The sequence below is a fragment of the Petromyzon marinus genome, chromosome 65 (genome assembly GCF_048934315.1).
Source record: "Petromyzon marinus isolate PM22_M1 ecotype Great Lakes invasive population chromosome 65, UKy_Petmar_22M1.pri1.0, whole genome shotgun sequence".
In the NCBI taxonomy this organism is placed as follows: domain Eukaryota; kingdom Metazoa; phylum Chordata; class Hyperoartia; order Petromyzontiformes; family Petromyzontidae; genus Petromyzon; species Petromyzon marinus.
The window spans coordinates 7,855,200-7,879,036 of record NC_133731.1 but is presented as its reverse complement, the minus strand read 5'-3'; the positions used below and the strand labels follow the sequence as shown (position 1 = coordinate 7,879,036).

At 52.7% G+C, this 23,837-nt stretch overlaps 1 protein-coding gene and 1 long non-coding RNA gene across 2 annotated transcripts in view; one reads left to right on the top strand and one right to left on the bottom strand.

The window, feature by feature from the left end:
* The window catches only part of VWF (von Willebrand factor), a 113,098-nt gene that overhangs the window by 75,029 nt on the left and 14,232 nt on the right, over nucleotides 1-23,837 (bottom strand). The window contains exons 3-14 of the mRNA XM_076054339.1: nucleotides 22,134-22,277; nucleotides 20,803-20,908; nucleotides 18,884-19,167; nucleotides 13,074-13,189; nucleotides 12,217-12,511; nucleotides 11,777-11,905; nucleotides 10,958-11,069; nucleotides 10,164-10,210; nucleotides 9,749-9,900; nucleotides 6,139-6,277; nucleotides 2,760-2,860; nucleotides 1,373-1,595 (exon numbers count right to left, since the gene is read on the bottom strand). Of these exons, the coding sequence (XP_075910454.1) occupies nucleotides 1,373-1,595; nucleotides 2,760-2,860; nucleotides 6,139-6,277; nucleotides 9,749-9,900; nucleotides 10,164-10,210; nucleotides 10,958-11,069; nucleotides 11,777-11,905; nucleotides 12,217-12,511; nucleotides 13,074-13,189; nucleotides 18,884-19,167; nucleotides 20,803-20,908; nucleotides 22,134-22,277 (1,848 nt within the window). The remainder of the gene's footprint in view (nucleotides 1-1,372; nucleotides 1,596-2,759; nucleotides 2,861-6,138; nucleotides 6,278-9,748; nucleotides 9,901-10,163; nucleotides 10,211-10,957; nucleotides 11,070-11,776; nucleotides 11,906-12,216; nucleotides 12,512-13,073; nucleotides 13,190-18,883; nucleotides 19,168-20,802; nucleotides 20,909-22,133; nucleotides 22,278-23,837) is intronic.
* On the top strand, nucleotides 312-19,062 carry LOC142906472 (uncharacterized). The gene is made up of 6 exons (XR_012930320.1): nucleotides 312-639; nucleotides 1,396-1,620; nucleotides 6,150-6,265; nucleotides 9,768-9,920; nucleotides 10,693-10,754; nucleotides 18,936-19,062. It is a non-coding gene; the product is annotated as an uncharacterized LOC142906472 (long non-coding RNA).

Genomic DNA, 23,837 nt, shown 5'->3' with positions numbered 1-23,837 from the left:
CTTCAAAACAACGTTTGTAAACCCCCTCCCCGTGCCGGTCCATTACGTTGGTGTACGGTCATTCCCTCACACACCATCATTTGTACATTTGTAATCTCCCCTCTCCTCCCCGTGTTGTTACTCTATGAGCATTTTATGCTAATTCCTTTGTCAAAGCGTTTGTTTCCTCCCACACAGCTTAAAGGACGCGACCTGGGCTTGACTCTCTTCATTCCAACGCTGTCCTCGTGACAGCACGGTCCCCTTCACCTGATGAAGGCCGCTTGTGTTGTGGCCGAAACGTCGTGATTTTTGTTGTTTTATTTTTTTAACCTACGTGACTTTACCGAATAGAACCAAAGAGTATACTATCTACGTGACTTTACCGAAAAAACTAAGAATATGAATTACTGCAGTCACGAAATGTATAGTAGTTGTTTTGCCCCACGGCAGATATGGGGGTGTGTTTACACAGGAACTTCCTGATAGGATGGTGTTGAGTTTGGTCACGTGACCAGGAAGTGACGCGCTCAGGGTCTCTAAGTCACGAGGCCAGGCGGGGGTGTCAGCCATTGCACAGATTACAAAATGGAGGCGCAATTAGCGTCTCAGTGAAGACGGGTGCATCCGTTCATTGTGGGACTTTAAGAAGCATTGTCTGTAAGTACGCTTATGTTCTTAAAATCCTGGGAATGCCGTTATAATGTTGGGATTGCCGTTATAATGCTGTAAATGCCTTTATAATGCTGGTAAATTGTTACGATGAATATGGGGCCTAGTTAACAACGAAGCCTGCCACTTGCATTATTGTGAAAGTTATTTGTAGTTGGATAAGTCGAGCCAGATGTGTGCCCATCTAACTTTAATGGGATCTTGAGAGCAAGGATGAAGAAGTATCTCATCCACAGTTCAGTGTTATATGCTGCACTGTACATTTAGGCTGCAGTAGGGTGATTACACAAAGTGACCTTATTAAACACAGGAGCTTATTCTCTTATTATATAGCTATTCAGTGCTAATGTAGGCGCCTGGCCCATCCAGGACCTATTGTTGAGATTCATGTTATCGAAGACAATGTGATGATGCTGCAGTGTTCATTCATTGTATTGATATTGCAAGTATTAATGGATGCTATATTTTGTGTTTTTTCCATCAGTTTTATGTCATTTCATTCATTCAATACGTTGGAGTCAGATGTTCACCCTGGCTCTGAAGGTTCATTGAATGCGAGGATAACTACTCGGATAGTGGTACAACGCAGCGCACAGCAAGGCCGAGACAGTAGGAGTGTATAGTAGTGTATAGTAGTATGTAGTAGTAATATGTAGTAGTATGTGGTAGTATATAGTATGTAGTAGTAATATGTAGTAGTGTATAGTAGTAGTAGCAGTACCCCGCTTGGCGTTGAGGGTGCAGGGATCTGCTGCTGCCCCCGCTGGGGTCTCTGAGGCGGCGGTGCCGGGGGAGGCCTCGCAGGCCGCGCCGAGGCGCCAGGAGTCGGCAAAGTCGCTAGGCCGCACCTCCACGAGGCCCGCTGGGGTGCGGAAGTCGTCGCCGGCGTTGCCGTCAAAGTTACCGCAGAGGCCGCACACGCGGCCCGCGAACTGCGCGCTCAGCTGGGGCGGCCACGGTGGTGGCGGGGTGAGGGGGTGGTGAGAGTGAGAGGGGTGGTGAGGGTGAGAGGGGTGGTGAGGGTGAGAGGGGTGGTGAGGGTGAGAGGGGTGGTGAGGGTGAGAGAGGTGGTGAGGGTGAGAGAGGTGGTGAGGGTGAGAGAGGTGGTGAGGGTGAGAGGGGTGGTGAGGGTGAGAGGGGTGGTGAGGGTGAGAGAGGTGGTGAGGGTGAGAGGGGTGGTGAGGGTGAGAGGGGTGGTGAGGGTGAGAGGGGTGGTGAGGGTGAGAGGGGTGGTGAGGGTGAGAGGGATCGTGAGGGTGAGAGGGGTGGTGAGGGTGAGAGGGGTGGTGAGGGTGAAAGGGGTGGTGAGGGTGAAAGGGGTGGTGAGGGTGAGAGGGGTGGTGAGGGTGAGAGGGGTGGTGAGGGTGACGGTGGTGGGCAGGGACACGGTGGTGGGGGTTAGAAGGGTTGGTGAGAAACCTGGTAGTGGTGGGGGTCACGGTGGTGGTAGGGGTTAGAGTGGTGGAGAGGGTCAGGGTGGTGGTGAGGGTTAGAGTGGTGGTGAGGGTGGTGGTGGTGAATTTTGCAGTAATTGTGGTGGTGAGCTAATGGTGAGGGTGGTGAAGATGGTGATGGTGAGGGTGGTAAAGATGGTGAGGGTGGTGATCATAACTACTCGGGTATCTTTGCACTTTGCCCGCGGTGGCTAGGAGATGTTAACTCCCTCGCCTGCTATGCAGGAGGTCATGGGCTTGATCCCGACCCTGACGCCTGCTCTATATTTGGAATTTGCATCTCTCTCTCCGGGTTTTCCCTCCACGTTAAGAATCAACATCGCACATTCAGATTATTTGGCTGCTGCTATACATTTCCACATGATGATAAGCCACTTGGTTGAGCTATCATTTGTGGCCAGGTCGCTTCCATAAAAGAGCTACATAGCTCAGTGGGCCTTACTTGGTAAAATAAAAAATAGTTTAGATGATCAGTCGACCGTGAAGATACATTTTTTTAATATATATAAAGCAGCGACAAAATCGTGACGCACCCATTGTGAAGCCACCGGCACCCTCCCGGCCTAACCAAATCTGGTACATTTTGGCAGCTTTAATCTCCGTGCGATCCACCAACCACATCCACCCCGGGGGTCTAGCGTGCGGGCCCCCCACCTTGAGCCTCACGGAGCCGTGTCCATCCCAGTCGAGGCGAAACGTGTCGCCGTAGGCCAGCCTCACGCCCGTGGGGAACGAGTTGAACACCGTGATCCGACCTGGAGGACAGAGACAACGGTCCCCTGTGATGCCTCTTGTTTTACTAATCAGAATTTGCATTTATACTGGAGGAATCCGATGAGCTATGAAGCTCTTTTTTTACAGATGTCCAGTCGGGGTGGGTAAGAAGGTTACATCAACAAACAATACAAAAACACGATAAGAGTGCAAAGTATAAGAAAGGTAAACAAATCAGCCAAACACAAGCAAATAAAACACTAAACCATCCACCATCTGACCTGACAAAGCCCACTGAGGTATTAACTTATTTTTCAAAAGCGACCTGGCCACAAATGATAGCTCAGCAAAGTGGGATTATCATTTGGACATTTAGAGCAGCAACATCATCTAAATACTCTAAACGCGTAACGACGTTTCCAAATGTGGAGGGGAAAACTGAAGACCCCGGAGAAAAAAATCCACGTGACCACGCAGAGAGAGAAACGCAAACTCCAAATATACAGCAGCAGGCATCAGGGTTGGGATCGAACCCACAACCTTGTGCGTACCAGGCGAGGTAGTCAACATCTCCTAGCCACCGCGGTGATGATGATGAGAGAGAGAGACACGTAAACTCCAAATATACAGCAGGCGTCAGGGTCGGGATCGAACCCACGGCCTCGTGCATACTAGGCGAGGTAGTCAACATCTCCTAGCCACCATGGTGATGATGATGAGAGAGAGAGACACGCAGACTCCAAATATACAGCAGGCGTCAGGGTCGGGATCGAACTCACGACCTCGTGCAAACCAGGCGAGGTAGTAAACATCTAGCCACCGCGGTGATGATGATGATGAGAGAGAGACATGCAGACTCCAAATATACAGCAGACGTCAGGGTCGGGATCGAACCCACGACCTCGTGCATACCAGGCGAGGTAGTCAACATCTCGCCACCTGCTGTGTCCGGTAGCAGCAGCAGAACTCATCCTGACGAGGTGTCCTTGAGACTTTGCGTAATTATACGATATTATTTTTTTAAAAGTTTTGCTGGCTGGGATGGACGAGCAGTCACACCCAAAGGACGCGCGTCATTATATAACAGGCAACGTTTCGGGAAATGGAACTCATCCGTAGCATATATGTGGGGAGGCGATAGAGAAAGAGGAGGTGACAGTGTGTGCATGAGAAAAACAATTAGATAAAACAATATCTTTCAATGCACACACTTTTATTTGCACACTCAAAACTAGAAAATGTATTTGTTTGACCCCAGAATTAATCAAATATCGATGTCCTCAATAATAAAGTGGGTGGCCTGCATAAAGCAAATGAAACATATCAAAAGGAAGCCACACACTTTTATTCAACACATGAAATCTGATTAATTCCAGGGTCAAAATAATGAACGTTCTACTTTTGAGTGCAAACAAATGTTCGTGCATTAATGAATATTGTTTGTTTATTTCCTAATAATAGTTTATATTATAAAATATATTATAAAATATATTTTATTATTTTACTGTTTCCCTTCAACGTGACTTTACCGAAAGAGCTAAGAATATGATTTACTGCAGTCACGAAAGCTTTAAATAAAAATTTAATAAAAGTTTGTTTGTTTGTGTGCACTTGTTTGGTCTCAAGCAGCCACAGCGGCCGCTCCGGCGCCATAACGAGCAGACGGCCTCTCATTGGTCAGAGGCAGCCCAGCAACAACAGCGGGCGCTGTGATTGGACCGGACGATTGCCGTCGTAGTGTGTGGGCGTGACCATTCGTGATTTTAAAAAGGGAGGCCAAGGGGGGGGGTGGGTTGTATCATTAATTATTGCAAATTTAGTTAAAACACGACTATCACACATTTAGTTAAGACACGATTATTAATTAGTAAAATTTAGTTAAGACACGATTATTAATTATTACCTATTTAGTTAAGACACGATTATTAATTATCACACATTTAGTTAAGACACGATTATTAATTAGTAAAATTTAGTTAAGACACGATTATTAATTATCACACATTTAGTTAAGACACTATTATTAATTATCACACATTTAGTTAAGACACATTAATTATCACACATTTAGTTAAGACAATGATTAATTATCACACATTTAGTTAAGACACGATTATTAATTAGTAAAATTTAGTTAAGACATGATTATTAATTATTACAAATTTAGTTAAGACACGATGATTAATTATCACACATTTAGTTAAGACACGATTATTAATTAATCAAATTTAGTTAAGACACGATAATTAATTATCACACATTTAGTTAAGACAAAGGATCACGATGGATGGGAACTTTGACCGAGTTTTTTTTTATAAAATATTGAATTGTCATGCAAATAGCGACTCTCTGTAGACTGTCAGCGTCGAAGATTCCAAACGGATAAAAAATATATAATAATGTGTAGTAATAATAATAGTGTAGTAATAATAATAGTGTAGTAATAATAATAGTGTAGTAATAATAATAGTGTAGTAATAATAATAGTGTAGTAATAATAATAGTGTATACTAATAGTGTAGTAATAATAATAGTGTAATAATAATAGTGTACAATAATAGTGTAGTAATAATAGTGTATAATAATCGTGTAGTAATAATAATAGTGTAGTAGTAATAAAAGTGTAGTAGTAATATAAGTGTAGTAATAATAGTGTAGTAATAATAAAAGTGTAGTAATAATAATAGTGTAGTAATAATAGTGTAGTAATAATAATAGTGTATACTAATAGTGTAGTAATAATAGTGTAGTAATAATAATAGTGTACAATAATAGTGTAGTAATAATAAAAGTGTAGTAATAATAATAGTGTAGTAATAATAGTAGTGTTGTAATAGTAGTGTAATAATAAAAGTGTAGTAATAATAAAAGTATAGTAATAATAGTGTAGTAATAATAAAAGTGTAGTAATAATAGTGTAGTAGTAATACTAGTGTAGTAATAATAATAGTGTAGTAATAATAGTGAAGTAGTAATAATAGTGTAGTAATAATAATACATGGACCAGATTGCCAAAGTCATTGTCAAAGCTGTCAACCCCCACGGTTTAAGCCGTATTCTCTGGACAGTGTTCAGGTCCGTACGGCGTAAAGCCGTTTCAATACGGGGCAAAGTGTCCATTTGTCCGTGTTTCTCGCGTGTGGTGGGACTTTGTGGGATGAACGTTGAGATTCATCAGGGGCACGGGGTGACCGACAATGTCTGACTTGGTTGACAGCTCAGCATTGTGCTCCTGATGCCTAGGAGTGCCTCTGAGGCTGCGGTTCCACAGCTGATGCCCCCCCCCCCACGTGGTCCCCCTGTGCCCCCCCCCCCTCACCGTGGCGGTAGGGCAGGCGAATGTCCACGTCGCCCAGGGACACGAGACCGCCGTGGGAGAGACGCAGTGTGGCGTTATCCAAGTCGGGGAGGGACACACTCAGCGCCTCCATGCACACGGCGGACGGGTCGTCCCCGCACTACACACCGTCAGCAGCAGAATCAGTAGTGTCAGCAGAATCAGTAGTGTCAGCAGAATCAGTAGAATCAGCAGAATTAGTAGTTTCAGCAGAATCAGTAGAATCAGCAGAATTAGTAGTGTCAGCAGAATCAGTAGTGTCAGCAGAATCGGTAGAATCAGTAGTGTCAGCAGAATCAGTAGAGTCAGCAGAATTAGTGTCAGCAGAATTAGTATTGTCAGCAGAATCAGTAGACTCAGTAGTGTCAGCAGAATCAGTAGTGTCAGCAGAATCAGTAGAATCAGCAAAATTAGTAGTATCAGTGGAATCTGCAGTAGAATCAGCAGAATCAATAGAATCGGCAGCAGAATCATAACGAGTAGAATGAGCAGCAGAATCAGTAGAACTGTCATCAGCAGCAGAATCAGTAGAACTGTCAGCAGCAGAATCAGTAGAATCATCAGCGGCAGTATAATCTTCTGGTTTCTTTCGGTAAAGTGACGTAGAATGGAGATAAAATAATAACAATAAAATTCTCACGACGTTTCGGCCACAACACAAGTAGCCCTCCTCAGGTGAAGAAACAGGACTGTCCGGAAGACAGCGCTTGAGCTCTTGTGTTGTGGCCGAAACGTCGTGAGAATTTTATTCTGTTATTATTTTTATTATTTTATCTCCATTCTATGTGACTTTACCGAAAGAACCCAGAAGATGAATCCCTGCAGTCACGAAAGCTTTAAATCGAAGCAGTAGAATCATCAACAGAATCATTGAATCAGCAGCTGAATCAGTTGAATCATCATCAACAGCATAATCAGTAGAATCGGTAGAATCAGCATCAGCAGTAGAATCATCACCACTCATTTTCCTATCATAAAAATAATAACATCTGTAAAATTCATCATCACTATCCTTTCACGACTGACCCGCATGCTCCAGCTGTCTGTGTGTGTGTGTCTGTGTGCCCGTGTGTCTGTGTGTGTGTATGTCTGTGTGTCTGTGTGCCCGTGTGTGTGTGTGTCTGTGTGTGTATGTCTGTGTTACATATTTCAGTTTAACTCGTGGTTTAGTGGTAATTAATTGAAGGTGGAGGGGTTACCAGCCCCTCGCACCCGTCCAGAGCCCCCGTTTAGCCCCTGTGGTGGACACATATGCCATGAGGGGAGGAGCCAATCAAAATTGGGCCTCCCCCCACAGCACTGTCCACGACAGAGTTGCCCGTCCGGCACCGCGAGGAGGTAGGGGGTTGTTTTGCCGGGACTGCCCTATATGACATCATAACAACGGTCTGGACCACTGGACGGGTTCCGCAGGATTGGAAGGATGCCCTGGTGGTCCCCCTTTTTAAGAAGGGGGTCCACATAGACTGTAACAGCTACAGGGGCATCTCACTCCTCAGTGTGCCGGGAAAGGTCCTGGCAAGGATTATTCAGCATCGCCTTGCCAGGCACGCTGAGGAGAGGCTTGCGGAGCCCCAATGCGGTTTCAGGAAAGGGCGGTCCTGCACAGATGCCATATTTTCTGTCCGTCTGCTACAGCAGAGATGTAGGGAATTCCAACAAGACCTACATCTCTGCTTTATTGACCTGGTCAAGGCCTATGATACCATCAGTAGGCCTGGGCTCTGGGTTGTTCTTCGTGCTTTTGAAGTCCCTGACCCTCTGCTCACGATCATTAAGGACCTTCATGATGGTGAGCGGGCCCGGGTAAAACTACGTGGCCGGGAGTCAGAGCCATTCCCTGTACACCTTGGGGTGCGACAGGGATGTCCTCTGGCTCCCACATTATTTAACATCTATTTTGACCACGTAGTTCGTGAAGCCTTCAATAGCTGTACCGGGGGAATCTCCATATGGTACAGATATAATGGGAGGCTGATCGATGCCCGGGTGCGGTCAAGGGATGGCTCCCTATTGCTCAACCACGTTATGTATGCTGATGATTTGGTAATAGCTGCTCAGTCAGAGGAGAAGTTGGAGACGCTGCTGCTGAGACTGGAGCGTGCCACTAAGAGGTGGGGCCTTACCATCAGCCCCACCAAAACTAAGCACCTGCCTGGGTATTTTGTACCATCGGACACTCCACCCCCACACCTCCCAATCGGTGATGGGGCAGTTGTGGAGAGAGTGGAGAGTTTCCCATACCTGGGCAGTGTGCTTATGACTGGCTCCAGTTTAACAGCAGAGGTCTCACTCCTAATCAGTCGAGCGGCAATATCTTTTCATCGGTTGCGTAACGCTGTGTGGAAGCTACCTAGTCTGTTGCTCCGCACTAAGCTTCAGGTCTTCTCGGCCAAGGTCATTCCCTCCCTTCTCTACGCTTGCGAAACGTGGACCCCCCGAATGGAACATCTTCGCCGGTTAGAAACATTTAGGCTGGCCTGCCTACGATCCATCCTGGGTTTAACCAGACTGGATTGTGTGAGGAGCTCACAAATCCTTGAAAGATCTGGGCAGGGTCCCATCGGTGAGCTCCTCCGGCAGGCAAGGCTGCGATGGCTGGGTCATGTAGCCCGCATGCCCAGCCACCGCATGCCGAAACAGCTTTTGTTTGGCCGGATTGAGGGGGCTAAGCGGGCGCGGCACGGGCTAGAGAAGAGATTGAGTGATGTGGTACAGGAGGACGTGGAGCTGAGTGGACTTGCCGATGACTGGTACCAGCGGTGTCAAGATCGGCCTCTGTGGAGGAGGCTCGTGAAGGATGCTACTGGGCAGTTGGAGGCAGTCGCCCTCCAACAGCAACGGAGGGCGGAGGAGCGACGCTCAGAACAACGAGCGGAGCGCCGGGTGGCTAAAGCACAGCAGGTTGGCACAGTAGGGGGCACAGGTGGTGCATCAGCCAGTCATCTCAGTCGACCCGTGGCACCTGGGTCTGCCCAGTGACCTGCCAGCGGGCGTTCGACACTTCACGTGGCCTCACGGTGCACATAGCCTGGCACAAGCGTCGTGGTGACGTCACCGCCACTTAGTGGCGAATGGCGGTTGTTGTTGTTGTCTGTGTGTGCCCGTGTGTGTGCGTGTCTCTGTGTGCGTGTGTCTGTGTGTGTATGTATGTGTGTGTGTATTTTTGTGTGTGTGTGCCCGTGTGTGTGCGTGTGTCTGTGTGTGTGTTTGGGAGAGAGCGGCATTCTAGCGGTTAGCGCTACGCTGCGATAGGAACCAGACTGCCCGTGTTCGATTCCCGCTCACGGCCAACACCGGTGAAGATTATCTGAACCTATCCTGAGCCTCCCCTAGGTCGACGCAGCCTCAAATGAGTACCTGGTGCGGTGTGTAAACATCGCCACTGGGGAGACAAAGGCGGCAGGGCGTGGTATTGGCCACCCACCCCTTCGTGTACCGTTCCGGCCTTGATAGGTGCTCGCTAACAGCACTTGCCCCCACAGTCTGTTAAGGCTACACGGGAGAGCTTTGTCTTATGTGTGTGTCTGTGTGTGCGTGTGTGTGTGTCTGTGTGTGCGTGTCTGTGTGTGAGTGTCTGTGCGCGTCTGACCCGCACGCTCTCGCTGGAGATGGAGAACGCGCGCTGCTGCGGCTGCTGCTCTGTGCAGTCTCTGGCCAGCACGTGCTCGCACGCCGAGCGGGACGAGAAGAAGCGGCCGTCGAACGATCTGAAGTGCGCGTGGCCCGTCACCAGACACTCGCCTGCGCACGACGGAGACGTGGTGAAGAGGAGGAAGAGAAGGAGGAGGAGAGCGAGCGTGTGCGTGTGTGCTCAAATGAGTACCTGGTTGCTGTGTGTAGTAAACATCATCACTGGTGAGACAAAGGCGGCCGGGCGTGGTGCTGGCCGACCACCCCCTCGTGTGCCGTGCCGGCCTTCGTAAGTGTTATTCGCTAACAGCACCTGCCCCAACAGTCTGTTAAGGCTCTATGGGGGAGCTTTGTCTTTGTGTGTGCGTGTCTACCTTCACACGTGCGGTTCGTGCAAATCCATGTGCCGCCCTTGCAGATGCTGTGATAGAACAAAATCACCATAATCATTACCATGAACATTGCCATCATTACCGTTAACACCCATCACCATAACCATCGCCATCAGCGTCTTCACCATCTCGCCATCAACATCACGAACATGGTGACCTTCCACTCACCGGCTATCTGCGGAGTCCAACTGGAATCAAAGATGTCTAAATCTGGGCCGGGGCCAAGCAGGGCCAGGGGCGGGGCTAATGACTAGCCCACCGGTTGGACGCCATGGTGGCTTAGTGATGTTAACTACCTTGCCTGGTACGCAGCAGGTTGTCGATGCCACGGTGGCTAGGCAATGTTAACGACCTCTCCTGGTATATAGGAGGTGGTCGGTTCGATCCTGACCCTGACGACGCCTGCTGCTGTATATTTGGCATTTGCGTCTCTCTCCCTCTACCCCTGGTCGTGTGGATACTCAACCGGGTCCTCCGCTTTGTCCTTCCTTCCCCCCGCACCTCCGATTAGCATGGCCAGCTACGTACGGTGCGGAAGAAGTTCAACATCCACGGAATCAACACGCGTTGAGAGTATGTGGATCCGCTCCACATTTTCATGTGGTGATGATGATGATGTCAGCCGCTTTGTTGAGCCATTATTTGTGACGAACGGGTCGCTTCTGAAATCGAGCCCTAGTCCAACAGCTCAGTGGGGGCATTACCTGGTTTAAAAATAACGACGTAGTTTGAGTCTAGAAGAGGCGAGGGGGTACCCCCCCCCCCCCCCAGCTCACCAGGAGTTGCAGCCCTGCTCGATCAAGAACTCCGGGGGAAAGCGTCGCCCGTTGTGGAAGCAGAAGCACTCCGACTCACGGACGCAGCGGCCGCCGTCCAGCAACAGGCCAGCTGTGGAGAGGGTCAGGGTCGGGGTCGAGGTCGGGGTCAGGCACGGAGGCAGTGTTGGGGACAGGGAGAGGGTTGTGAATGGAGCAATGGTTGGGGTCAGGGTCAGGTTTAAGGTTAGGGTCATTTTTAAGGTTAGGGTCAGGTCTAGGGTTAGGGTCAGGTCTAGGGTGAGGGTCAGGTCTAGGGTCAAGGCCAGGTCTAGGGTGAGGGTCAGGTCTAGGGTTAGGGTCAGGTCTAGGGTGAGGTTCATGGTCAGGTCTAGGGTCAAGGCCAGGTCTAGGGTGAGGGTCAGGGTCAGGTCTAGGGTTAGGGTCAGGTCTAGGGTGAGGGTCAGGTCTAGGGTGAGGGTCAGGTCTAGGGTCAAGGCCAGGTCTAGGGTGAGGGTCAGGGTCAGGTCTAGGGTCAAGGCCAGGTCTAGGGTGAGGGTCAGGTCTAGGGTGAGGGTCAGGTCTAGGGTGAGGGTCAGGTCTAGGGTCAAGGCCAGGTCTAGGGTGAGGGTCAAGGTCAGGTCTAGGGTCAGGGTCGGGTCTAGGGTTAGGGTCAGGTCTAGGGTCAAGGCCAGGTCTAGGGTGAGGTTTCAAGGCTCGTGGTTGGAGTTAGCGTTTGGGCCAGGTTCAGGTCGTAGTTAACATTGGGATCGTGGTTAGGGTTAACATTGAGGCCAGGCTATTGTTGGAGTCCGGGCACGTGTTGGGGGACAGCCTCACCTGGGCACGTGCACCCATCCTGGCACGGCCCCTCGTCGCACGCCGCGTCCAACGCGTGCACGCTCTGACAGGAGCGGGGGCATGGGGGGGCGCACGCCCGGTACTCCATCCCGGGCGGGCACGCGGGGGCTGCCGGGACGAAGACAAAGACCCCCGTAAAGCCTCAGCAGACTGGCCAGCCCCATCCCCTTCGTTTCACTCACGGCAAACCCAACCCACCGCACCCCCACACAAAAAATAAAACGCGGATCAAACCGATCGCTCGCGTTGCCCCCCTCCCCCGCTACTCGTCCCTGGTGGCGGCTGTGGCAGCGGTGGCAACAGCGGTGGCAACAGCGGTGGCGGTAGTGGCGGCGGCAGTGGTGACGGTGCTAGTGGTGGTGGCGGCGGTGGCAGCGGTGGTGGCAGCAGTGGCGGCGGTAGCAGCGGCGGTCGCTCACCGCAGCCGGCGTCCACCACCCAGCGCCCCACCGGCACCCCACGGTGCCCGCACGCCCGAGCGTACTCCAGCAGCGCCGCGCACCCGCAGCGGGCCCCGGCGGCGGGGGGCGCCCCCTCCCCCTCCCCGCCGTGGCGGCGGCGGCCGGGAGGGGGGGGAGCGGAGCCCCCCGGCGAGGGGCCGCACTCGCACGCGTCGCGCTCGCACGCCGTGGCAAACGGCTCCGGGTCGAGCCACGGAGCGCAGAGCGCCGGAGCCGCCGGCGGGCGCAGCCGCGAGCAGAGGGAGGTCACCGTCTGTCGGGGGGGGCGGGAGGGGGGGGGGTGCGGGGTGGGTGGCGAGCGACAGGGTCAACTGGAGATGTGGGTCAGGGTTCGGGGTGTGGGTCAGGGTTCGGGGTGTGGGTCAGGGTTAGGGTTCGGGGTGTGGGTCAGGGTTAGGGGTCAGGGTTCGGGGTGTGGGTCAGGGTTCGGGGTGTGGGTCAGGGTTCGGGGTGTGGGTCAGGGTTAGGGGTGTAGGTCAGGGTTCGGGGTGTGGGTCAGGGTTAGGGGTGTGGGTCAGGGTTCGGGGTGTGGGTCAGGGTTAGGGGTCAGGGTTCGGGGTGTGGGTCAGGGTGAGGGGTGTGGGTCAGGGTGAGGGGTGAGGGTTTGGGGTGTGGGTCAGGGTTAGGGGTGTGGGTCAGGGTTCAGGGTGTGGGTCAGGGTTAGGGGTCAGGGTTCGGGGTGTGGGTCATGGTTAGGGGTCAGGGTTCGGGGTGTGGGTCAGGGTTCGGGGTATGGGTCAGGGTTAGGGGTCAGGGTTCGGGGTGTGGGTGAGGGGTGTGGGTCAGGGGTGTGGTATGTTGTTGTTGTTGTTTACCGTCGCGTCTGCGGCCGTGCACTCGCGGCTGGGTGGCAGTGCCCGCACGCAGCCTCCCTGCAGGGAGTCCCGCGCCCAGCTCTGGGCGAACTCGTACGGATCCTCAGAGACGAACCCTGCGGGGAGGGGGGCACAGGGAGGGGGGGCACGGGGTGGGGGGGCACCAAGGAGTGAGGCACACTGAAGGTACAGACAGTGGCTGTTGTCCTGATGTGTAAACAGACACGGATATACAAGTCACATGGACAATGTTAGTCTATATAGGTAATGTTAGTCTATATGGGCAATGTTAGTCTATATGGGTAATGTTAGTCTATATGGGCAATGTTAGTCTATATGGGCAATGTTAGTCTATAAAGGCAATCCATAATACAGGTTTATTTTGGGTTAGATCGCATAAATATATAAATGTTGTGTCGTGAAACCCGCCACCACCCGGCACAGCCAACTAGTGAGGGTTGTCACGTAAACAGAAGATACCAATCTTGATTTGAAGCTTTCGTGACTGCAGGAATCCATACTCTTTGGTTCTTTCGGTAAAGTTACCTAGGTAGAAATAAATAAAATCAAAACTAATCACGACGTTTCGATTGCAACATAAGCAATCATCATCAGGTGAGAAAACCACAGCAAGGCTTTTTTTGCTTTTGTTTTCCCACCTGATGATGATTGCTTGTGTTGCAATTGAAACGTCATGATTAGTTTTAAGTTTAACACGTAGGCTTTCGCGACCAATATTCATAATAAAGGTTTTTGGGTTCGATCGCGTTATTTATAAATGTGTCGTAACCCTCCGCCACCCGACACGGCCAATCAGCAAAAAAGTGTCACGTTGACAAAAGACAAAATAGTTAGCTACTTTAGCCCACCGGTGTATTGAAGAGTGAATCCACAACATTTACAGTTTGAGTACGACATTTCGCTGGTAATTACATCCAGCATCATCGGGCAATTCGCCAGAATGGTAAAGCCCTCACTTGCTCCCGGTCTTAATTTTGTTTTATTTCTAACTACGTGACGTTACCGAAATAACCAAAGAATACAGAACGTGGCCAATTCGTCGCTAGTCCAGCACTAACCGGTTGTGTGTTGGAGCGCCAAGCCACAACATTTACGATCTTAGTGCCGTGACGTTTCGCCAGTAATTACAACCGGCTTCATCAGGCGACAGCCACATTTGTGGAGAAGTCCTCCACCTGTTTCGTCCCTTCAACACAGGCGTGGATGTGGTGACGCCCCTTCTTAGTGCGCTCTTCTTACTATAATGACTGGCTATCCATTGCCGTTGGGGTTATTTATACGGTAACCAACGTACACCGTGCAAGTGCATTATGGGAGGCCATTTTTCTTGTACTTCCTGTCGATTGTGTGCACTAAAATAGCCGTACCAACGGTAATCCCTATTGAAGTGTGGTGACCTGTATAGGCATGCATTGAAACAATGTGTTATTTGATTATTCGCTTCCAAGCAGCACTAAGTCTGTAGCTATCTGATCGGTAAAATAACTTTATAGTTCTCTAAATTTTGATAGATTCTCTCATTAGTTTTGTTCAGTAGTAGCTAGTTTTGCACAGAACTTCAACAGTATCAAAATCAATTGAGTGTCCTTGTGGGCACGCGTGTTCTGCCACTGCTGACAGTTGTGTTTGGGAGTATTTAATATTTATTGGTGTTATTTTAGTCTCGTGCTGATCATTCGTCCTGCTTGCCCACCATAGCATTTGCCACAAGTACAATCAATCCGCTACACACCTTCTGTTGATTATGGATGATATTGGTCGCGAAAGCCTACATGTTAAACTATAAAGGCAATGTTAGTCTTTGAGCAATGTTAGTCTGTATGGGCAATGTCAGTCTATGGGAAATGTTAGTCTATATGGGCAATGTTTTTTTTTCAATGTTTTTATTACAAAAAAATGCAGGGCCACGACATGCCCATGCCGAGAGACCCCATTAGCAGGATGCAAACAAATCCGCAGAGATCCTTTGGGGCGCGGCGGAACGACGCGGAAGGGGGCAAGGAAGTAGCTAGTGGGGGCGGGGGGAGGGCAACCCTGTGGGGACCTCGCGCCAGAGGAGAACATCAAAGGCTTTGGACAATGATAGGCTGTGGGCAGTGTGAGTACATGGTGCAGTGTTGAGTCTATGTGCAGTGGTGAGTCTATGGTGCAGTGTGAGTCTATGGTGCAGTGTTGAGTTTATGGGCAGTGTGAGACTATGGTGCAGTGTGAGTCTATGGGCAGTGTGAGTCTGTGGTGCAGTGTTGAGTCTATGGTGCAGTGTGAGTCTATGGTGCAGTGTTGAGTCTATGGTGCAGTGTTGAGTCTATGGGCAGTGTGAGTCTATGGGCAGTGTGAGTCTGTGGTGCAGTGTTGAGTCTGTGGTGCAGTGTTGAGTCTATGGGCAGTGTTGAGTCTATGGGCAGTGTGAGTCTGTGGTGCAGTGTTGAGTCTGTGGTGCAGTGTTGAGTCTATGGGCAGTGTTGAGTCTATGGTGCAGTGTTGAGTCTATGGGCAGTGTGAGACTATGGTGCAGTGTGAGTATGGTGCAGTGTGAGTCTGTGGTGCAGTGTTGAGTCTGTGGTGCAGTGTTGAGTCTATGCGCAGTGTGAGTCTATGGTGCAGTGTTGAGTCTATGGGCAGTGTGAGTCTATGGGCAGTGTGAGTCTGTGGTGCAGTGTTGAGTCTGTGGTGCAGTGTTGAGTCTATGGGCAGTGTGAGTCTATGCGCAGTGTTGAGTCTATGGGCAGTGTGAGTCTATGGTGCAGTGTGAGTCTATGGTGCAGTGTGAGTCTATGGGGCAGTGTGAGTCAATGGGGCAGTGTTGAGTATGGCCAGTGTGAGTCTATGCGCAGTGTTGAGTCTATGGGCTGTGATGAGTCTATGGGCAGTGTTGAGTCTATTGGCAGTGTGAGTCTATGGGCAGTGTTGAGTCTATGGGCAGTGTGAGTCTATGGGCAGTGTGAGTCTATGGGCAGTGTGAGTCTATGGGCAGTGTTGAGTCCATGGGCAGTGTGAGTCTGTGGGCAGTGTGAGTCTGTGGGCAGTGTGAGTCTGTGGGCAGTGTGAGTCTATGGGCAGTGTTGAGTCTATGGGCAGTTTGAGTCTATGGGCAGTGTGAGTCTATGGGCATTGTCAGTCTATGGGCAGTGTTGAGTCTATGGGCAGTGTTGAGTCTATGATGCAGTGTTGAGTCTATGGTGCAATGTTGAGTCTATGGGCAGTGTTAGTCTATGGGCAGTGTGAGTCTATTGGCAGTGTGAGTCTATGGGCAGTGTTGAGTCTATGGGCAGTGTTGAGTCTATGGTGCAGTGTTGAGTCTATGGTGCAGTGTTGAGTCTATGGGCAGTGTGAGTCTATGGGCAGTGTGAGTCTATGGGCAGTTTGAGTCTATGGGCAGTGTTGAGTCTATGGGCAGTGTGAGTCTATGGCCAGTGTGAGTCTATGGACAGTGTTGAGTCTACGGGCAGTGTTGAGTCTACGGGCAGTGTTGAGTCTACGGGCAGTGTGAGTCTATGGTGCAGTGTTGAGTCAATGGGACAGTGTTGAGTCTATGGGTAGTGTTGAGTCTATGGGTAGTGTTGAGTCTATGGGCAGTGTTGAGTCTATGGGCAGTGTTGAGTCTATGGTCCAGTGTGAGTCTATGGTGCAGTGTTGAGTCTATGGGCAGTGTGAGTCTACGGGCAGTGTTGAGTCTACGGGCAGTGTTGAGTCTACGGGCAGTGTGAGTCTATGGGCAGTGTTGAGTCTATGGTCCAGTGTGAGTCTATGGGCAGTGTTGAGTCTATGGGGCAGTGTTGAGTCTACGGGCAGTGTTGAGTCTATGGGCAGTGTGAGTCTATGGGCAGGCTTTGACTTTAACATCTCTTTCTCTGACCAGTCACAAGCTAATCCCTTAGCTATTTCAATGCTAAATTACTAGTTGCCTCTGTGGATGTGTAGGTTTTGACTTTAACATAGCCATTTCCGTTACCAGTCACAAGCTAATACCTCAGCTATTTGATATGTAAACCCCCTTTGTCAAGGTGCCTCACTTCTCCCAACCAGCTTAAAGTCGCTACGAATCTTAATAGCGTTCATTGAAGCTCTGTGGATGTGTAGGCCTTTACTTTAACATCTATTTCTGTGACCAGTCACAAGCTAATCCCTTAGCTATTTCAATGCTAAATCACTAGTTGCCTCTGTGGATGTGTAGGTTTTGACTTTAACATAGCCATTTCTGTGACCAGTCACAAGCTAATCCCTCAGCTATTTGCACAGGCTAATCCCTTAGCTATTTCAATGCTAAATTACTAGTTGCCTTTGTGGATGTGTAGGTTTTGACTTTAACATAGCCATTTCTGTGACCAGTCACAAGCTAATCCCTCAGCTATTTGATATGTAAACCCCTTTGTCAAGGTGCCTCACTTCTCCCAACCAGCTTAAAAGTCGCTACGAATCTTAACATCCTTCATTGAAGCTCTGTCGTCCCGACAGGTCTGTTCCTTTCACCTGAAGACGGCCGTTTGCATTGTGGCCGAAACGTTGTGATAATTTTATCGTGTTATTTTATTCTCATTCTACGTGACTTTACCGAAAGAACCAAAGAAGATGAATCCTTGCAGTCACGAAAGCTTTAAATCGAAACAACGGTAATATTGTCATTATTTACACTGCTCATCATCATCATCGTCGTTGTCATCATCGTCGTCATCATCGTCCGAGCGTGTATCGCAGCCGAGGGCTGCCGGGGCCGCCCTGCCGGGCCCGGCCCTCACCTACCTGCGTGTGGAGGTCATCGTAGGCCCGGCCCTCACCTTCCTGCGTGTGGAGGTCATCGTAGGCCCGGCCCTCACCTTCCTGTGTGTGGAGGTCATCATAGGCCCGGCCCTCACCTTCCTGTGTGTGGAGGTCATCATAGGCCCGGCCCTCACCTTCCTGCTTGTGGAGGTCATCGTAGGCCTGGCCCTCACCTTCCTGCGTGTGGAGGTCATCATAGGCCCGGCCCTCACCTTCCTGCGTGTGGAAGTCATCGTAGGCCTGGCCCTCACCTTCCTGTGTGTGGAGGTCATCATAGGCCCGGCCCTCACCTTCCTGTGTGTGGAGGTCATCGTAGGCCCGGCCCTCACCTTCCTGCGTGTGGAGGTCATCGTAGGCCCGGCCCTCACCTTCCTGCGTGTGGAGGTCATCGTAGGCCCGGCCCTCACCTTCCTGTGTGTGGAGGTCATCATAGGCCCGGCCCTCACCTTCCTGCTTGTGGAGGTCATCGTAGGCCTGGCCCTCACCTTCCTGCGTGTGGAGGTCATCATAGGCCCGGCCCTCACCTTCCTGCGTGTGGAAGTCATCGTAGGCCTGGCCCTAACCTTCCTGTGTGTGGAGGTCATCATAGGCCCGGCTCTCACCTTCCTGCGTGTGGAGGTCATCGTAGGCCCGGCCCTCACCTTCCTGCGTGTGGAGGTCATCGTAGGGCCGGCCCTCACCTTCCTGTGTGTGGAGGTCATCGTAGGCCCGGCCCTCACCTTCCTGTGTGCGGAGGTCATCGTAGGCCTGGCCCTCACCTTCCTGCGTGTGGAGGTCATCATAGGCCCGGCCCTCACCTTCCTGCGTGTGGAAGTCATCGTAGGCCTGGCCCTCACCTTCCTGTGTGTGGAGGTCATCATAGGCCCGGCCCTCACCTTCCTGCGTGTGGAGGTCATCGTAGGCCCGGCCCTCACCTTCCTGCGTGTGGAGGTCATCGTAGGCCCGGCCCTCACCTTCCTGCGTGTGGAGGTCATCGTAGGCCCGGCCCTCACCTTCCTGCGTGTGGAGGTCATCGTAGGCCCGGCCCTCACCTTCCTGTGTGCGGAGGTCATCGTAGGCCCGGCCATTGCCGTCCCCGCACAGGCCGCAGGTGACATTGGCGAGGCGCGGCGCCAGGAGCAGCGACAGCGTCGTCCTCCCCGGGCCTCTTGCATCCTTCTCCTCCATCACCTCCTCTTCCTCCATCCCCTCGACGGACGTGACCACGGTGCCCGTCTCAAGGTGCGCGCTCATGCCCAGGGCGTCGCTGTGAAGCCACAGGCCGCGGCCTCGCCTCTCCACGAACACCCCCGAGGCGGCCACAGGCACGGGAGACCTGGGGAGTTGGCGGTCGTGGTGGTTGTGGATGCGTCAGGGGTCAGGGCGGAGAGGGGGAGGTCAGGACCACGGGGTCGCCGTGGTGGTTGTGGATGGGTCAGGGGTCAGGGGGGAGAGGGGGAGGTCAGGACCACGGGGCCACCGTGGCTATGGGAGTGTTCGTCGTCGTAACAGAGAAGACACTGCAGTCCGCGCTGATGAGGATGAAGCCGGACAAGAGCTGTGTCTTTGTTCCACTACTGCTGCCCGTTTGGATGGTGGACTATGCTGATGAGTCCCGATGAGGATGGAGTCAGACTCGAGCTGCGTGTCTCACTGCTGCTCGTTGGGGTGGGCACATCTGCTCAACTCTGGAGTCGGTGGTTCTGAACGACACCGCACGTTCAGTTCTTTTCATCTGGTGGTCTGGACAAGGCTGTGTGAGTGTGTGGGTGTGTGAGCGGTGGTGTAGCGGTTAGCACTACGCTGCGCTACGAACCTGGTGACCCGGGTTCGATTCCCGCTCACGGCCAACACCGGTGACGATTATTTGAACCGGTCCTGGGCCTCCCCTAGGTCGACTCGGTCTCAAATGAGTACCTGGTGCGATGTGTAAACATCGCCACTGGGGAAGACAAAGGGGGCCGGGCGTGGTGCTGGCCACCCACCCCCTTCTGTACCGTTCCGGCCTTCAAAGGTGCTACTCGCTAATAGCACTTGCCCCTACAGTCTGTTACAGGCTACACGGGAGATCTTTGTTTTTTTGTAGGTAGGTGTGTGGGTAAGTGAGCGAGCGAGTGAGCGAGTCGGTGGTTCCATAGGACAACACGACCACACCTTCAGTTCCTTTGAGCTGGTGGTTTGGACAAGGCTGAGAGATTTTGTACACGCAATGCGGCACACTCTGTGTGTGTGTGCGCGTGTGTGTGTGCGTCTTGTTCACTGCGTTCGTGCCAGTGAGGACCGACATCATAGGAACCTGCTACTGACGACCCGTATGCTGCTGATGATTGACAATGCTGATGCTTCTGATAATGATGATGCTGATGACGCTGATACTGCTGATGATGCTGTTGATGATGACTCACAATGCTGATGCTGTTAATGATGCTGCTGATGACACTGATGCTGTTGATGATGACTCACAATGCTGATGCTTCTGATAATGATGATGCTGATGACGCTGATACTGCTGATGACACTGATGCTGTTGATGATGACTCACAATGCTGATGCTGTTAATGATGCTGCTGATGACACTGATGCTGTTGATGATGACTCACAATGCTGATGCTATTAATGATGCTGCTCATGACACTGATGCTGTTGATGATGACTCACAATGCTGATGCTTTTAATGATGCTGCTGGTGACACTGATACTGTTGATGATGACTCACAATGCTGATGCTGTTGATGATGACTCACAATGCTGATGCTGCTGATAATGATGCTGACACTGTTGATGATGACGATGACTCACAATGCTGATGCTGTTGATGACTCACAATGCTGATGCTGCTGATAACGATGCTGATGATGCTGACACTGTTGATGATGACTGACAATGCTGATGCTGTTGACGATGACGACTCTGACGATGCTGATGGATGCTAATGACGCTGCTGCTGATGATGATAATGATGACATCTCACGCGTGTCCGTCCAGGATGCAGGTGCCGTTGGTGAAGAGTTGCAGCTCCAGGGCCTGGGCTGGAACGTAAAGCGACATTCCACGCACCTCTCCATCCTCGTAGTTTACTGTGGCGGGGGAGAGAGGCAGGAGAGAGGCGGTATTGTGGGCCGACTCCTCTTGCGGACGACGTCACGAGGATCTTTAACGTCCCCACCGCAGCGAAGCGGACGGTGCGCGGTCGCGTCACCGCGGGTTACCGTGGTTTACCACGTCACCGTGGGGTATCACGTCACCGAGGGGTACCACGTCACCGAGGGGTACCACGTCACCGTGGGTTACCGTGGTTTACCACGTCACCGTGGGGTATCACGTCACCGAGGGGTACCACGTCACCGAGGGGTACCACGTCACCGCGGGTTACCGTGGTTTACCACGTCACCGTGGGGTATCACGTCACCGCAGGTTACCACGTCACCGTGGGGTATCACGTCACCGCAGGTTACCACGTCACCGTGGGGTATCACGTCACCGCAGGTTACCACGTCACCGAGGGGTACCACGTCACCGTGGGTTACCGTGGTTTACCACGTCACCGTGGGGTATCACGTCACCGCAGGTTACCACGTCACCGAGGGGTACCACGTCACCGCGGGTTACCGTGGTTTACCACGTCACCGTGGGGTACCACGTCACCGCAGGTTACCACGTCACCGAGGGGTACCACGTCACCGCGGGTTACCGTGGTTTACCGCGTCACCGAGGGGTACCGTGGTTTACCGCGTCACTGAGGGGTACCGTGGTTTACCGCGTCACCGTGGTTTACCGCGTCACCGAGGGGTACCGTGGTTTACCACGTCACCGCAGGTTACCGTGGTTTACCGCGTCACCGTGGGGTACCGTGGTTTACCGCATCACCGTGGTTTACCGCGTCACCGAGGGGTACCGTGGTTTACCACGTCACCGCAGGTTACCGTGGTTTACCGCGTCACCGCGGGTTACCGCGGGCTACCCGAACTCGTCATTAGCCCCTGGCCCCTTGGCCCTGCTTGGCCCCAGGGCCAGATTCTCAGACGTCTTGCGATCGCCAGCAGTCTCTCGCGGGTTTGGTTCCGGCTCGGTTAGCCCCCCCCCCCCCCCCCCCGGTGGTTGAAAAAAAAATAAACCCCAACCCCGTACCGTGCTGGCTCGGGTCGGGTGCGCCAGTGGAAACGCGCGTGTGTGCGTGCGTGCGTGCGTGTGTGCGTGCGTGTGTGCGTGCGCGTGCGTGCGAGCGAGCGTGTGTGCGTGCGTGCGAGCGTGCGAGCGTGCGTGCGTGCGTGCGAGCGTGTATGCGTGCGAGCTAGCGCTCACCCAGCAAGGAGAAGGAGTTTCCCGCGCAGTCTCCCGCCAGCTGGTAGCTGCACACCCCTGAGAAGTCGTACACACTGCCGTCGAATGTGTGGACCCAGCCGGGGCCGAACAGGCTGCACCGCCCGGGCCGCTCGTCATCTTCTCCTGCACCAAAGACAAAGTTCCCCCGTGTAGTAGCCTCGACAGACTGCTGGGGCGGGGCAAGTGCTGCCCGTAGCGAGGAGCGGCGCCTACGAAGGCCGGCACTGTGGCGCACAGATGGGGGTGGGTTGGCCAGCGCCACGCCCGGCCGCCTTTGTCTCCTGCACCATCATCGTCAGGAGCGGCAGCAGCATCGTCGGCACCCAGCATCAGGAGCAGCAGCAGCATCATCACGAGGAAATGGGAGAGTGGATGTATGCACTTTTGCATCGTACGTGGGCAACCGAGCTAATCGGAGGTGCGAGGCTAGGGGAACAAACTTAACACCACAACAACAACTAGCCGTTCTAAAAAAATGTTTTGTCAATCTTGAAGATTGAAAAGGGCACAGCAATCGTGGAGGTAAAAGAGCATATCGGAGGAGGAGGAGGGGGAGGGGAGCTGTGGATGAAGGAGGGAGATGTGGATAAAGCTGTGGATGGAGGAAGCTGTGGATAGACAGAGGAGTGATGTGGATGAAGGAGGGAGCTGTGGATAGAGAGGGGAGAGCTGTGGATGGAGAGGAGAGAGCTGTGAATGAAGGAGGGAGCTGTGGATGAAGGAGGGAGCTGTGGATAGAGAGGGGAGAGCTGTGGATGAAGGAGGGAGCTGTGGATATAGAAGGGAGAGCTGTGGATGGAGGGAGCTGTGGATAGAGAGCGGAGAGCTGTGGATGAAGGAGGGAGCTGCGTGTGAGGGACGTGGAATAACCGGACCGTAAACCGTACTTGTCTATGCGTGTTGGTGGGGAGAGTGTCAGCTCCACTGTCATTGCTACATTCGAAAAAGACAAGTTTTGATGACTCGCTGGCAAGGGAGGGAGCGAGGCAAGGGAGGCGAGGGAAGGAGGGAGGATGGCGAGGGAGGGAGGGAGGATGGCGAGGGAGGGAGGTGAGGGAGGAAGGGAGGGAGGGAGGGAGGGAGGTGAGGGAGGGAGGGGAGGGAGGGAGGGAGGTGGGGGAGGTGAGGGAGGGAGGATGGCGAGGGGGGGAGGGAGGGGGGGAGGGAGGGAGGGAGGTGAGGGAGGGAGGGAGGTGAGGGAGGGAGGATGGCGAGGGGGGAGGGAGGGAGGGAGGTGAGGGAGGTGAGGGAGGGAGGTGAGGGAGGGAGGGGGGAGGGAGGTGAGGGAGGTGAGGGAGGTGAGGGAGGGAGGGAGGTGAGGGAGGGGGGGAGGGGAGGTGAGGGAGGGAGGGGAGAGGGAGGTGAGGGGGGGAGGGAGGTGAGGGAGGGGGGGAGGGAGGTGAGGGGAGGGAGGGGGGGAGGGGAGGTGAGGGAGGGAGGGAGGGGGGAGGGAGGTGAGGGAGGTGAGGGGGGGAGGGAGGTGAGGGAGGGAGGGGGGAGGGAGGTGAGGGAGGGGGGGAGGGAGGTGAGGGGGGGAGGGAGGTGAGGGAGGTGAGGGGGGGAGGGAGGTGAGGGGGGGAGGGAGGTGAGGGGGGAGGGTGAGGGAGGTGAGGGGGGGAGGGAGGTGAGGGGGGAGGGAGGGAGGTGAGGGGGGAGGGAGGTGAGGGAGGTGAGGGGGGGAGG